We start from the raw sequence: 14,646 nt of genomic DNA on the forward strand, positions 1-14,646 counted from the left end.
ATCACTTCAAGCTTTCTCCAAACAAAAAGGGAGCAAGCTGTTCAAGGCCCAAGAGGCACATCTAAAGCTTGGTTGACTTGAACATCATTGTTAAGGCAGATCCTTGTACTATGCTATCAAGGGCATATCACATACTAGCCACCAATTTCAAATGTGACCATGTATAGCAACCCTAAGAACTGCACTTTGTAAGCTCAGGCTGAAAGGAGTGGATTTGCCCCTACCCCTCCCCTCATATCTTCAGATATAGTTTCACTTGAACATACTAATATAAATCTAAGACATTGGGTCTCCAACAACAATACATTCATGCGTATATACCCATTAATGTGCACACTGCTGGTAGAGAACTGTTATTGGAAATTTAAAAGAAAATTTGTGGGAAATGTCAGGACTGCTACTGTTGATCTCCTGAAAATGCTAGTTGCCTGGCTGTCTTGTTGACCCCATAATTTAGGTACTAACTTGAGCCACTGATCCAGGCATTACAGCCAGTCAAAATGGACAATTCATTCAAGGAGAATTGGATTGTGCTTAAAGGCCATTTCCAGGAATAAAGAAATTCAACTTCCCCCAACACCCTGCACTACAAGAGTTAAATGCTCTAGGGGTAGAGGAATAAGGAGAATCCTCGCTCCAACATTGTCTCCCCAGCACTGTGATGGGTCCCCTGCAGCTGCCTTTGTAAGTCAAGACCAGCCAGTCACACTCCAGACTCAACGCTAATGTCCCTGTATTGATTGTGTTGACCTCAAGACTGGCATTTCATACAGCCAGAACTGCATCACCCTGGACATAATGAACATTTAACTAGTAGGTGCCCCACTGCAAGGGCATTTTTTTATATTCCTGTAGGTGGGCTTTAAACAACTAGTAGGGGTTTACAAATGTTACTTAAACTATACCTGGAAAAAATAAATAAAAAAAATCATGTCTGTTTAGAATATGGATTAGACTGGAGTCGTTATAAAACTATGTCCATAGGTACCTGATTCATCTGCTCCAAAATGGTCAAAAGGATTGCCTGCAGCATCAGGGTTGAGTAGAGTGACTTGAAAAGTGATCTCATCAGAAGTGGGATCCTCATAGCTCATCAGACAGGTGTATTTGTCCACATATATGGCATACCAGGCAACCGGCGAGATGATCTGTGGCAGAGTGTAGTTATATTCAGTTTGGTTCAAGGGAACTAAAATAAAAAATGTAAAATACAAGCTATAACAGGCATTTCAAAAGCTGAAAGAATTTATTAATAAGAGCCTCCACAGAACACAAATTTTAAATTAGCAAAAGGGGTGTGCTCCTGCATCTGAAATTGGGCAACATTTATATGGTCCAATGGGTGCCTCTTTTTCTGCTTCTAATAGATATTACTGTGAAGTAAGGTCTTCTACCCTGCCTAAAGGCCCGTACACCCGATACGAAAATCAGAAGTAAATTTTCAGATCGTTAGTATGGTGCTTTTCGACAGCTGACTGCGGTTTTTCGTCAGACAAAAGCTGGATGTGTAGACTATAACATTTTTGTCAGATGTGAACACATTGTCCAATTTCTTTTAATTTGCACGGTTTTTGTATGAAAAAAAATCGTAAGCAAGACTACGCATGCTCAGACACGAAAGAATACATACAAAACTATTCAACACATTACGTCAATTCTGTTGTTGTAGTATTCTGTCCTGTGAGAATTTTCTTATGGCGAGTAACCTTCACTTTTCGACATGAGACCGGCATGCAACAAAAAAATGGACGAATGGTCATCCGAAAATCTGATCGCGTGTCCGAGGCTTTACTTTTGGTATGCCTTGGTGTCAGGATAAATTAACTCCCATGTACAGGTTTGGGTGTTATCCTAGGTTGGCCAATTAAGATGCCTGAACATGATGAAACGGGAAGACCGGGAGAAGATGCTGGCTCCAATGAGGCAGCAATCTGCATCGCAAGATGGGAGTCAAGTACTGCAGAAGTTTCGCTTGAAGGACTTATGTACACGGATGTGCACTGTAAGGGATGTACAGCATGCAGCCTGCATAATTGCTTTCCTGGGACCCACAGCTGCTGCATATTGCCACCCATTGAGATGAGTTAGAAAATGCAACTGTACATGGTTATGTGCGGGAGGGGAAGGAGGTTGTGTAAAGCTCCTGCATTCTCTGCATGCACACAATGTACATTTGGAGCATACTTCCATGTGCATGCATTACTCAACCCCAATGCATAACCAAATCTTTTAAATTATCAAAGGATGACATTACGCAGCTGCTGTGGGTCCTTGGAAGGTGAAAGGGGTCCCAGGAAAGCGATCATGGCTTTGTGCACTTTATAGCTCCTGTACAGCTGTGTGCCTTATAATACCATTTCACTAGCTGTTTTTCTTCTTTCCTTGTTTGCTGGTGATTGGCTCAATGATTTTGCTAATAAATATAATTTAGAACTGGAAGTACAATTAGAAGCATACCTTTATTTTTGCTGATGTACCTTCCTAGGACACTTCTGCTATAGAAAGGCTGCAGATGATGCTCCTTTTCCTTTTAAAATAACAAAATCGCTTAGGTGATAATGACCTCATCCAATTTAGCAATTTTGCTGATCCCCAGACAGGAAGCTCTGAGATGTGATGGGGTATGAAATTGTATTGGGGTACATGGCGAGGTCTCCTCTATATTTACTGTGCAGTATGGTACATACCCCAGACTGCTCCACACTATACACTGTGCTGCATCTTATATATTCCATAAGTAGTCATCACAGCATTGTCATATTAATATACAGAGATGACTCATACCACTGGGAATTATAAATCCCACCCTGTACAATTAAAAAGAATGATTTTTCTAGTATATATATACTGGTATGTGTAGCCAAATCCCTGACTGCTGGTCCATGTATGTAACACAGAGATGAAATTGTAACACTTACTTGTTACTTGTGCCAAAGCCAATCTCTCCGGACAGCTGTATTCCTCCATACTCCCATGCATCCTCACCCATTCCTCATCTTGATACAAGTACAAGGCTGCATCCTTTCCAACTGCAGCTGCAACATTGCTAATGCGAACACGCAACACAGCTTGCTCCCCTAAAAGAGAAAAATACTGAAAGCTAAATAACATTTGGGAAATGCAATAAGCAACCCACACTACACAGAATATTTTTATTATACGGTTACCCAAAAAAAGAAATGGGACTACCACAATGTGGGTTTATGCCAAAACATTCAGTTGTTAATGTCCGATATTGTTTTGCATACTCAGGACAGTGGGTGTAATGTCATGCAGTTGACAGGACAGCAAGATCAGAGTAATGTCACATAATAATGCATACAATGTGAGCCATGCGTTTTCATTGTACTGTTTTAAGCTATTTTTCATTGCTTTACTCCTCGACAATTTCCAGGAACCAACCTCCTGTATGACCTTATTGCCAGCAATGGGAACATGAATTAGGCATTGAGCTGGCTAATGAGGACTTCCAGCTCATGCCCATGGCTGTCTCCAAAGGTTTGAAAAAGGTCACCATACTTGAGAACATTAGCATTACGCTTCAGCTGTTCCAACTCGTGCATCAAGTACCTGTAGAGTCCAGTCGGGTTCTCTTATCTCTGGAGGATTTCTGCTGTGAGGCAGCTCACGTGCAGCTTGGCGGCTGTACGTCACCCCACTGGGACTACGCACCACCGCTCTGTCCAGAGTCTGCCTGGAGCTCTGTGTGCTGGAGCTACATCACAGCACAACCATAGATGCTTCTGTTTTAAGAACACCATGTGAGTATTTAGTGTTTCTGTATATATCCATTTATTAAATGGTGTTGCACAAGGGTCTTGTGCGCTCTGTCTCTTTCTGTGTATTTCCCATCATGCCATGTTTGTAACTGTCCACCTTGCAATGCCTCATGGGACTTGTAGCTCTGGAACAGCTGGAGGGTCGCCAGTTTGACACCTGTGATATAGACAGACAGTCTCTTATGTACTGAGCAACAAACTGCTACTCACCTTTTCACAGCGACCAAGATCACCATTGCCAGAGCATGGAAGTCTCCTGTTATTAGCTTTGAGGCGGGAAAGCAATGTATGAATGACATCATGATTGATAATAACCAGACAGCCATACATGATACATTCTTTCATGTTTGGCAACCTTGGACAGTGCACTCCTACAGAGCGTTTTGATCACCTGCTACTAGAGATCTGATATTCCGGCACTCCCAGCCCCTGGGATTTCTCTATCTCCCTTCCCTTTCCCCCCCTTTTGCTTTTTTTTTTCCCCCCTTGTTTGCCGATTTCTTCTGATTGCCTAATGTACATACTGGTACCTTGTTAGGTGCCCCCCCCCCCCTGCGGCCTTCCTTGTATAAAGATGGGGCAGTGGACTGTACTCTCACCTGTTGATTGCTTTGAATTATCAAGAATTTCCCTTGAAGTTGCAGGATTTTATAGTGCACATATAGAGCTTTATTTTGGAGGTTTCTATTTACTTTTTTACTTTTTGCGATAAGCGAAAAAAGAGCAGAAATTTGGGAAAAAAAAAAAAAAAACAATATTTTCTTCTATTTTAAAAGAAAAGCAATGAAATCAAATTTTGTCATAAATTTAAGCCAAAATCTATTTCGCTACATGTTTTTGATAAAAAGAAAAACAGTTAAGTGTATAATAAGTGGTTTGTGTGATCACGGACATATGTACGCAAATGATCATGGACATATGTGTGCAGATAATCATTGGGACATGTCATTTTAGTGGGACATATTTGTCGGGGGCAGGTGTTTTTATTATTTGGGGACATGTGTGTTTTGGGGACATTGTGCAGGGACATGTGTGTTTTACATTTGTGTTTACACTAGACTGGTGATCGGCGAGTAAAAAGCTGTAAAAAATAGCTCATACCCACTGAACACCAGCTGGCTGCAGCGATCCGCTCGCCTCTCCTCAGCGACAACTTCCGTGTGAGAGGAGAGCCGATTGCCTAGCAACCAGCTGTTTATATACATCACATGATGGCTGCGATTGAACACGGCCATCATGTGATCAGGAGGGCCAATCACAGAGCTCTCCTGCCTATCAGAGATGCGCCATGTCCGAGTGACACGAGCGCATGGAGATTGCGTGGCCATGCGTGATCCCCCTCTTTCTGAAGGATGTTCCTGAACATCCATTCAGAAGGAGAGAGCACCCACCTGGCCGTATATGTACATTGGCTGGGTGGGAAGTAGTTAAAGACCATGTAGCAAAAACAAATACACCCCAATGAAAGCCTTCATTTTATAAAACAAAATCCTAACAAGAATTCAACTACAGGTGATCTATTTATTCATTAAACAGGTGTCCAGCAGACAGTTGATTATAAAAGGGGCATTACTTACAGAAAACCCCTTCCCATTTCATGCTGTCAGCAATGGCACCACATTGCTCCACAAAGCTTCATTGAAGTACCAAGCAAAAGCAAGGTGTGTGTACACAGGACTGTAAGCTAACTATTTTATTTAGTGACGGGAGCTTTGACTAGCGTTCAGAGAGCTTTAACAAAGCCTGTCCGAAGCCTTGTTTTGAAGCAAGTGTAAACTAGCCGTTAATGTGTGTTAAAGCCAAAGCAAGTGTAGATGAGCCCTTACTCATCAGTCTGTATAGTGCAGCAAAAGTGATACAAAGATTTAACAAAGATGGAACTGCAACTATCTCACAGACACATCCATGCCGTCCAGGGAAGTGAAAACACCTCAACAGGAGCGTCTTCTGATGAGAAGGGTTGAAGGAAATCACCATGCAAGTTCACAGCAGTTAGCGAAAGACGTAGAAAGCCAAACTGGGGTGATCATTTCCCGTAAAAATACTGCAGAGGAATGGCATGCATAGGTTTCGTCCAAAGGAAGCCCTTACCTAAAGCCCATGAACAAAAAAAAATAAAAAATAAAATAAAAATAAAAACCTGCCTAGAATCTGCATTTCATTGATGGTATGATAATTTACAGATGTACTGCTCTACATTGAAAAAGAAGATGCCGTTGGTCTTGGTCATTGTGCACTTTTCCAACATGACAATGATTCAAAACACAAATATAAGGCCACTGTTGCATTTCTGGGCCCAGGTTCACACATGTGCGTTGCGAATTGAAGCTCTGGTTTCACTGCGAAGTTAAAAAACTGGAGTTAGTACTTACCGGTAACTCCTTTTCCGGTGGTCTTCCAGGACAGCCCTTGAGAGATGGAGCTCCTCCCATCGACACAGGAAACACATTGCCACAGTTCAAAAGGCGGTCCCTCAGGTCCCTGGTCAGTCATTCACCAAGAACCGAAGGATGGAACTGAAAAACATATAAACCATAACAGGTAATAATATTAGTACATCACTATAATCAAATAAAGGGTGGGATCGTGCTGTCCTGGAAGACCACCGGAAAAGGAGTTACCGGTAAGTACTAACTCCAGTTTTCCCAAGTGTTCTTCCAGGACAGCCCTTGAGAGGATCCCCAAGTACTTCCCAGATTAGGGGGGGACCACGGCCTGGAGGACTTTCCTCCCAAAGGCCTGATCCTGACTAGACATTAAGTCCAGTCGGTAATGCCTTGTAAAAAGGTGGAAAAGCTTGACCATGTGGCTGCTTTACATACCTGCTCCGGGGTGGCACCAGCTCTTTCTGCCCAGGATGCAGACAACGCTCTTGTGGAGTGAGCTTTAACACCCTCAGGAGGATCTCTATTCAAGGCCTTATACCCCTCTGCTATAGCTAGCCTAATCCATCTAGCTATGGTTACTTTTGAAGCTTTCTGTCCCCTACGCTGTCCGGAAAAAAGGACAAAAAAGGGAGTCTGAGATTCTGAATGGATTTGTTATTTTAAGATATTCTAGAATACACCTCCTCACATCCAATAAATGAAAACGTTCCTCTTTCTCATTTGCTGCATTTTGACAAAATGAGGGGAGGACAATATCTTGGGACCTATGGAAGCTAAAAGCTACCTTTGGTAAGAACCCAGGGTCTGTCTTTAGTATGACTGTCTTCTAGGATCTGTAGAAATGGTTCCCTGATGGAAAGGGCTTGGATTTCACTGACCCTACGGGCTGAAGTGATTGCCACCAGGAGTACTGTCTTAAATGTAATAAGCCTTAGGGAGGCCTCTGAGATAGGCTCAAAGGGTGACCCCAAGAAAGCTTTTAGCACAACTGCTAAATCCCAGGATGGGACTTTTGTGATTCTGACTGGCTTACGTCTAGCGACTGCCTTACAGAATCTAGCGACAAAAGGATTTTCCTGTAAGCGTTCATCTAGGTACACACTTAAGGCAGCTATCTGTACCTTAATAGTACTTAGGGTTAAACCCTTGTTTACACCTTCCTGTAAAAACTGTAGAATATTAGCCGTATTTATGTCACGGCTATTCAGCCAGCTATTAAATTTTTTCCAGACTTTTTTGTAAATAGCCCTCGTGACTGGTTTGCGACTCTGTAGTAAGGTCGCAATTACCTCATCTGACAGGCCCTTACTCCTTAAGATTTCCTCCTCAGTAACCACGCTGAAAGCTTCAGTGTGGCGACCTGCGGATGGTAAAGAGGTCCCTGCGACAGGAGGTCCTGTCTGTAGGGAAGTCTTAGAGGCGGACAATCTGTCAATTGTAGCAACGTTGTGAACCACGGTCTCCTGGGCCAAAAAGGTGCTACTAGAATCAAACAGGTTTTCTCCTTGAGGAATCTTGCTAGGACCCTCGGAATGAGATGAAGAGGGGGAAATGCATACGCCAGACTGAAAGTCCATGGAGTTTGCAAGGCATCTACCGCCAGGGGCTGATCTCCTGGGTTTAGCGAGAAAAAATTGGGAACCTTTGCATTCTTTTTGCTCGCAAAAAGGTCTACCTCTGGTTCTCCCCAGTGAGCTGTTATGAGATTGAATGCCTCTGGGTGTAAGGACCATTCTTGGTTCGAAATCTTCTGTCGACTCAAGAAGTCCGCCTTGTTGTTCAGCTCCCCTTTCAGGTGAACTGCAGAAATGGATTCCAGATTGGCTTCTGCCCACTGGAGAATGCGTCTGGCTACCAACATCAAACGAGGACTTCTGGTACCTCCTTGTTTGTTTATGTATGCTACAGCCGTCGTATTGTCTGAACGGACTTGTAGATGGTGACCCTGTATTGCGGGGTGAAAAGCTAGAACAGCTCTCAGGATTGCTGTTAGCTCTTTCCAATTGGAAGAGAAACATTTCTCCTCCGGGGTCCACTTGTCCTGGACCCAGCTTGAGCCGAGGTGGGCTCCCCAGCCCCAACTGCTCGCATCCGTTGTTAGTGTTGAAGTGATAGGAAGGACCCAATGAACCCCTTTGTTTAGGTTCTCCCTGTCCTTCCACCACCAGAGGGAGCGTTTTATCTTTGAGGGGATCGATACCTCCTCCTCCAGATCTCTGCCTTTTAATTGTTCTAACAGAAAACCCTGAAGGTCTCTTTGATGGAACCTGGCCCATTGTACGGCTGGAATGGCTGCCGTCATAAGACCTAAGACCGACATTACTTCCCTCACCGTACACTTGGGGCTGCATTGAAGAAAAGATATTCTCTGCCACAGATTCAAAATCTTTTCTTCCGGCAGTATAATTTTCTGATCTACAGACTTGATCCAGTAACCCAGATACAGGATCTCCTGTGTTGGGGTTGTCTTGGATTTCTCCTGACTGACAATCCACCCTAATCGACTCAGGCTGAGTTGAGTCAATTCCAGGTCCTGAGAAAGACGACTCTCTGAGTGGGCTGTTAGGAGCAGATCGTCTAGGTAGGGGATAATTGAGACTGATTGAAGCCTCAGAGGAACTAAAGCCTCTCCGAGAACCTTGGTAAAGATTCTCGGGGAGGATGATAGACCGAAGGGAAGTGCTCTGCACTGAAAGTGGTAAACCTTTGTGTCTATCTGCACTGCCATCCGAAGGAATTTCTGGCATTCCTCCCTTATTGGAATGTGCAGATAAGCATCCCTTAAATCCAGGGTTGCCATAAATGTCTCTTTCTGCAGGAGATTCTTTATGGAATAAATGGACTCCATCCAAAATCTCTTGTAACGGATGGAGCGATTCAGTGGTCGGAGGTTCAGAATTAGTCTGAATCTCCCTGACAGCTTTCTTACCACAAAAATGTGCAAGTAAAAACCGTCTCCTTGTTCCTGAATAGGGACTGGTGTCAATACCTCTTGATCTACCATTTCCCCTATTAGTAAAGGCAAGGCCCTGGCCTTTTCTAAATGACTTGGAAGCTTTGTCACCAGAAACTTGGAAGGAGGGTTGCTGTGAAATTCCAGCGTATGACCCCTTTTTATTATATTTAAGACAAACTCGTTCGAGGTTGTCTCTTCCCATTGTGGAAGAAATTTGCTTAATCTTCCTCCCACAGGAACCCTGACGTCACTGGGGTTTGGGATCCTGATTGGGGCGGCTAAACAGTATGCCCCCTTTTCCTTTCCCTATATGTCCCGACCAATGTTTTTTGGGGGTTGAACTCTTCTCTGATTTAGAGGGTTCCTTAAAGGGACGAAAAATTTTTCTTTGAAAATTTTTCTTCTTTGCGGGAAAGGTTTTCTTTTTATCCGCCGTCCTTTCTAAGGCGGAGTCTAATTCAGGCCCGAAGACTAAGTCTCCTGTAAAAGGGACGCTGCACAGGCGGGTTTTAGACGCCGTGTCTCCCCCCCAGGTTTTCATCCATACTGACCTCCTCGCTGCCACTGAAAGTGCTGCAGATTTAGCCGTAAATTTTACGGAGTCCGTGGAGGCGTCAGAGATGAAACTGGTGGCCTTAAAAAGCATAGGGAAGGATTTCAAAAGCTCCCCCCTAGGAGTGCCTGCCTTTAAGTGTTCTTGTAGTTGTGATAACCAGAACTCCAGGTTTCTAGCTACACAGGAAGTGGCTAGAGCTGGTTTTAAGCCTGCCATAGAGGCATCCCAGGCCCTCTTTAAGACAATGTCTGTTCTCCTGTCCATGGGATCTTTCAGGTGGCCCATATCCTCAAAGGCCAAATCAGCCTGCTTTGAGATTTTGGACAGAGGGGCGTCTAGTTTAGGATTTTTATTCCAGACCGCCTCTGGGCTCTCATCAAAAGGGAACCTTCTCTTAAGGGATTTAGGAAAGAAAACCTTTTTATCTGGTTCAGACCACTCCTTAAGGACAAGGTCAGAAAGCACCTTATGTATAGGAAAAACCCTTGCTTTCTTTTTCCCCAGAGCCTCATACATTTGATCATGTCTGGATAACTGAGTTTCTTCCTCCTCAATTTCCAGCGTATCATAGATAGCCCCCATTAGCTCATCTACTTCCTCGAGAGATAATCTATATTTTGAGGCTTTAGATGCTGCTTGATCCTCTTCCTGACCCGAGTCAGTGTCAGAGGATTCGGGGCTAATCAACGTGGGGCTAGGCTCCCTGACCATACGGGGCTCCCCTGAGCTGGGTGTTGTAAGGCATGGTGAGGATGAGATTATAATTGTTTTACTCGTGGAGGCAGCTGCAGCTGATCCCACGTCAGTGATTAACTCCCGGAGGGACTTAAAGGTTGACGCCATTTCCTCTTTAAAGGAGCCCAAAAACTTTGCTAAAGGGGAATCTGCCTCAGATTTAAGCAAGCTTGCAATGCATTGCTTGCATAGGGCTTTGTTAGAGCCAGAGGACAACCTATTCCCACAATTAGGGCACTTTTTGCGGCCTGTCTTGTCTTCCCTTGGTATCTCTTTAGCCTGAAAATAAGAAGACAAAGGATTTCTTAGCATCAGCACCATGTCCCTCTTAGAATCACCACTAACAAACAACCTCACTGTCAGTAAACCGCCACCGTGGGGTACTACAGGGCCCAGCCTACAAACACCACCACTCCACCAGAGTAATAGCATGCCCAGCAGCCTACCTGGGTTTGGCTGGTGCCTGTCTCCGCCGGAGTATCCTGGGGAATAGCCTCCATGGTCCCCCTCTGACGCTCCGAATCCCGCCGCTAATCCGGTATAGCTGGACGCTGGTCGGGCTTCACAGGCACAGCGCTGGCTCTCCCTCTCCTCCTTGTACCCTTAGAGACCCGGAACCGGAAGTCTCGGCACGCAGTGATGACGCGGTTCCGCCGGAAGTGACGCTCGGCGTCTCCGACCCCACCGCAACAAGGAGCAGAGATGGAAGGTTCCACTCACCGCTCCTGGGGGAAACCGGCGCCATTCTGCCCCTGGCCACCTCGGCACTGGAAGGAGGAGGGTAACGGGTCTGCTCCGAATCAGCTGGACGGTACCCGAGCCACAAAGAAAGGTATGGACCCAATACTGCAGCCAAAAAACAGGACCCGGTCCCTTATGGCTAACAGGTTCTCAGGCAGCCCCTGAGAGGGGCCTCCAGGTTCCTGGCAACATGTTCCTCCGACGGAGGAAACACAAATGACTGACCAGGGACCTGAGGGACCGCCTTTTGAACTGTGGCAATGTGTTTCCTATGTCGATGGGAGGAGCTCCATCTCTCAAGTACTGTCCTGGAAGAACACTTGGGAAAATCAGTTGTTCAGAGGTTCCTCTGCGTTTTAGCTGCGGATCAGTGAGCAGGGAGGGGGAGGGGGTGTAGTGAGGAGAAGGAGAGAGTTTGTGTTCAGAACGGAATGCATCTGCAAATCACATGCGTTCCCATAGGAGATAATGGGTTGTAATTGGCACCGCAATGCCCAGAAAACTCACATGTTTTTTGTGCAATGCGAATGCAACACACATATGTGAACCAGATGCATTCAAATGAATGCATTTTAAAATGTCCTGCGAATTGGATGCATTGTAAGCCGCATCTAATTTGCATAGGTGTGAAGTGGGGCTGAAGATCAGGGTGAAAGCGATTCAGTGGCCAAGTACTGCATGTCTCCTGAGCTGAACCCAACTGAACACCTATGGGGAACTCTGAACAAGTTGAGCATCGCTCTCCATCAAGCCTCTAAAAGAAGAAAAAGATAGATGTTGCAATACTATATGTTGCCAACTTGTTCATTCCATGCCTAGAATACAATATACTATACAATTCATGATGTATCTTTGTATTTTTGCTAAAACATATTAAAACCTTTTGTAAAACAAATCTTTCAGTAACAGATGCACCTACTGGGAGTGCTGTATAAACTGTATCAGCTACATCCAGTATACAGCACTGTGTTCCAGCAGCGATACAGGAAGCTTTGTATTTTATGAAGGAGTACAAGGGCTGAGATAGAGATCATTATGTCATCCACCCACCTTTCCAGTACCATGGCTGCTGAGCCCTGACACCGTGGTCAGTTTACGTGCCTCTGTCATCCGCAGCCCTGCTCCTGTCTCCTCTCTGCTCCTGTGTCTTCCCTCCCCGCTTGCATAACTGTAACGTGTATACATCATCCGCACTGTCTCCTATTATAGTGTCCCCCTCTGTGTGCGATTTTATAAAACAAAATGTAAATACCTCAGTTAAAGAGCACGGATTTACAATCACATGACCAGCCTGCTCTCTCTCTTCCTCTCAACTGACATCAGAGGGGAAATCTTGGCCTCTGCCACTGCCCGATGGGGAGAGGAGGCCGGTCACATGATTGTGAATCTCGGCTCTGAATTGGGTATTTACAGCATTTATTTTTTTAGAGGGACACTACAATAGGAGACAGCACTAATGGCGCATACAGGTTAGAGTGGCTTAACCACTTTAAAGGGGTTGTAAACCCTTGTGCTTTGGCCCCCTTAAAGTGATTGTAAGGGTTTTTTTTTTTTTTTTGTTTTTTTTTAAATAACATATCATACTTGCCTCCACTGTGCAGCTAGTTTTGCACAGAGTGGCCCAGAACCTCTTCTGGGGCCCCCTGACAGCTCTCGTGGCTCCTCCCCACATCAGAAAACCCATTAGGAGAAGCGCTAAGCGCTCTTGGGGTGGGGGGGGGTTTACCTTGCTTGCACGCTCCCAACTCCAGCATTCGCCCCTCCCCGGTGTCATTGGATTTGATTGACAGCAGCGGGAGCCAATGGCTGAGCTATCAATCTATACAATCAAGAGACAAGAATCCCCTGCAGAGAGACAGCGCATCCCCACTGGGTCAAGTTCCAGGGCTCTGGTAAGTAAAATGGGGGTCACTGCCAGGTGTTTTTTTTCACCTTAATGCATAGGATGCATTAAGGTGAAAAAACATGAGAGTTTACAACCCCTTTAATGCATTCTATGCATTAAGGTGAAAACCTGTCACTCAGCAGCCCGTAATACTTACCTGAGTCCTGTGTTTCCAAAAACAGGAACAAGCACAGCTGTTCCGGCTGGTGTCTCGTGTCCTGATTGGATCGATTGATAGCAGCGTAGCCATTGGCTCCCACTGCTGTCAATCAAATCCAGATGCGCCCCCCCCCAGTCCTGCTTTGTGCGTCAAGATGCAGAAGCAGGACACAGGAGCGCGCCTGCATGGGTGTCCACAAGTGAGAACTCTTCTCTGATGGGGCACTCAAGAACAGGATGACCCAGGAGCGCCACTGAGGGACCCCAGTAGAGGAGGATCGGGGCCACTCTGTGCACAGCGAAGGCAAGTATGACATATATTTTTTAAAAACCCTAAAAAAAAACTTTACATATCCTTTAATGCATAGAATGCACAAAGAAAAAAAAACCTTCTGCCTTCACAAGCACTTTAAACTTACGTTCACATCGGGAAATAGTAGTGGCAGGAATCGGAGATTCCTACTATGGATCTGAGCGGTTGCCAGCCCCGTTCACCATGACAGGTCACCAGCGCCCGGGGACAGCGGCTCACCAGCTGGCGCAGCTATTTGGGCCTTTCTGCAGAGACAGGCATAGATTTGTGGCTCCTGATTACCTGTCATTCTAGTGATCAGGGACAATGGTCACATTCATCAGGAATATTATAATAATGATGGTCACATCGATCAGGAATCTCTGATTTCTACCACTACTATTCTCTCTGACCCTAATCACGGGGTGACTGTATCCTAATACAGATGAGATATGAGCCCTCTACAATCAGCCTCTTGTGGGTCTGGCCATAGAGTGGTATAGTAAAGCGCTCCTATGTGGGTGTCATGTCATGGAGTAGGCCCGGCCCCTGTATGGGATGCTCCATCCTTCCTCCCTTTATGTACAGATGTCATATTGTACCCACCATGGAACAAGAAGGTAAAGATGTGCTGCCCCCGGCCGTGCCAGGCCAGGGCGCTGTCGAAGCTGCCATGCACGGTCTTGGCCCCCGCCGTGTGTAGCAGCCACAGCCCCGCCACCAGCAGCCCGGCCAGCATCTCCCTCTTATCCGCTTCCCGGGGACATGTGCAACTCCAGCCGCCACATCTGCAGGAGGACAGGGCTGTGCCGGCTCGTCACCGCACTCCTCCAATCGCTGCCCTACGCGGGAGGAGCCTGGAGGGGGAGGGAAGCGAAACATAGCGACGTGTACGTCGCCAGGTAGAGCCGTAAAGCGCGGCCGCCGTCATGCAAGTGTTGTGAATTGGGGATGTTGGCAGTGTGGATACACTGAGCGATAGATAAGTGGGAGCCGGGGAAAGAAGAGCCATGAGTACAGAGAGCGAACCGCCCGGGGGCTTCCACAAGAGGCTGCTGGTGACCGGAGGGGCTGGCTTCATGTGAGTCTATACAATTCCACCTAGGGGGTGAAGGAAGTGCCTCTCCACAGACAAAACAATACAACAGAGCATGCG

General features: G+C 45.8%; 2 protein-coding genes across 2 annotated transcripts in view; one reads left to right on the forward strand and one right to left on the reverse strand.

Annotated features, from left to right (window-relative positions):
* Window positions 1–14,342, reverse strand: part of GPR180 (G protein-coupled receptor 180) — a 41,422-nt gene extending 27,080 nt beyond the window's left edge. The window contains exons 1-3 of the mRNA XM_077483043.1: window positions 14,097–14,342; window positions 2,919–3,077; window positions 989–1,189 (exon numbers count right to left, since the gene is read on the reverse strand). Of these exons, the coding sequence (XP_077339169.1) occupies window positions 989–1,189; window positions 2,919–3,077; window positions 14,097–14,229 (493 nt within the window). The 5' untranslated portion in view covers window positions 14,230–14,342. The remainder of the gene's footprint in view (window positions 1–988; window positions 1,190–2,918; window positions 3,078–14,096) is intronic.
* Window positions 14,343–14,367: 25 nt separating this feature from the next.
* TGDS (TDP-glucose 4,6-dehydratase) overlaps window positions 14,368–14,646 on the forward strand; it is a 39,677-nt gene continuing 39,398 nt past the window's right edge. Inside the window, exon 1 of the mRNA XM_077483044.1 lies at window positions 14,368–14,571. Coding sequence (XP_077339170.1) covers window positions 14,501–14,571 — 71 coding nt within the window. The 5' untranslated portion in view covers window positions 14,368–14,500. The remainder of the gene's footprint in view (window positions 14,572–14,646) is intronic.

Source organism: Lithobates pipiens, unplaced genomic scaffold (assembly GCF_037356315.1).
Source record: "Lithobates pipiens isolate NorthernLeopardFrog02 unplaced genomic scaffold, aLitPip1_a1.2 Scaffold_16, whole genome shotgun sequence".
Lineage (NCBI taxonomy): Eukaryota > Metazoa > Chordata > Amphibia > Anura > Ranidae > Lithobates > Lithobates pipiens.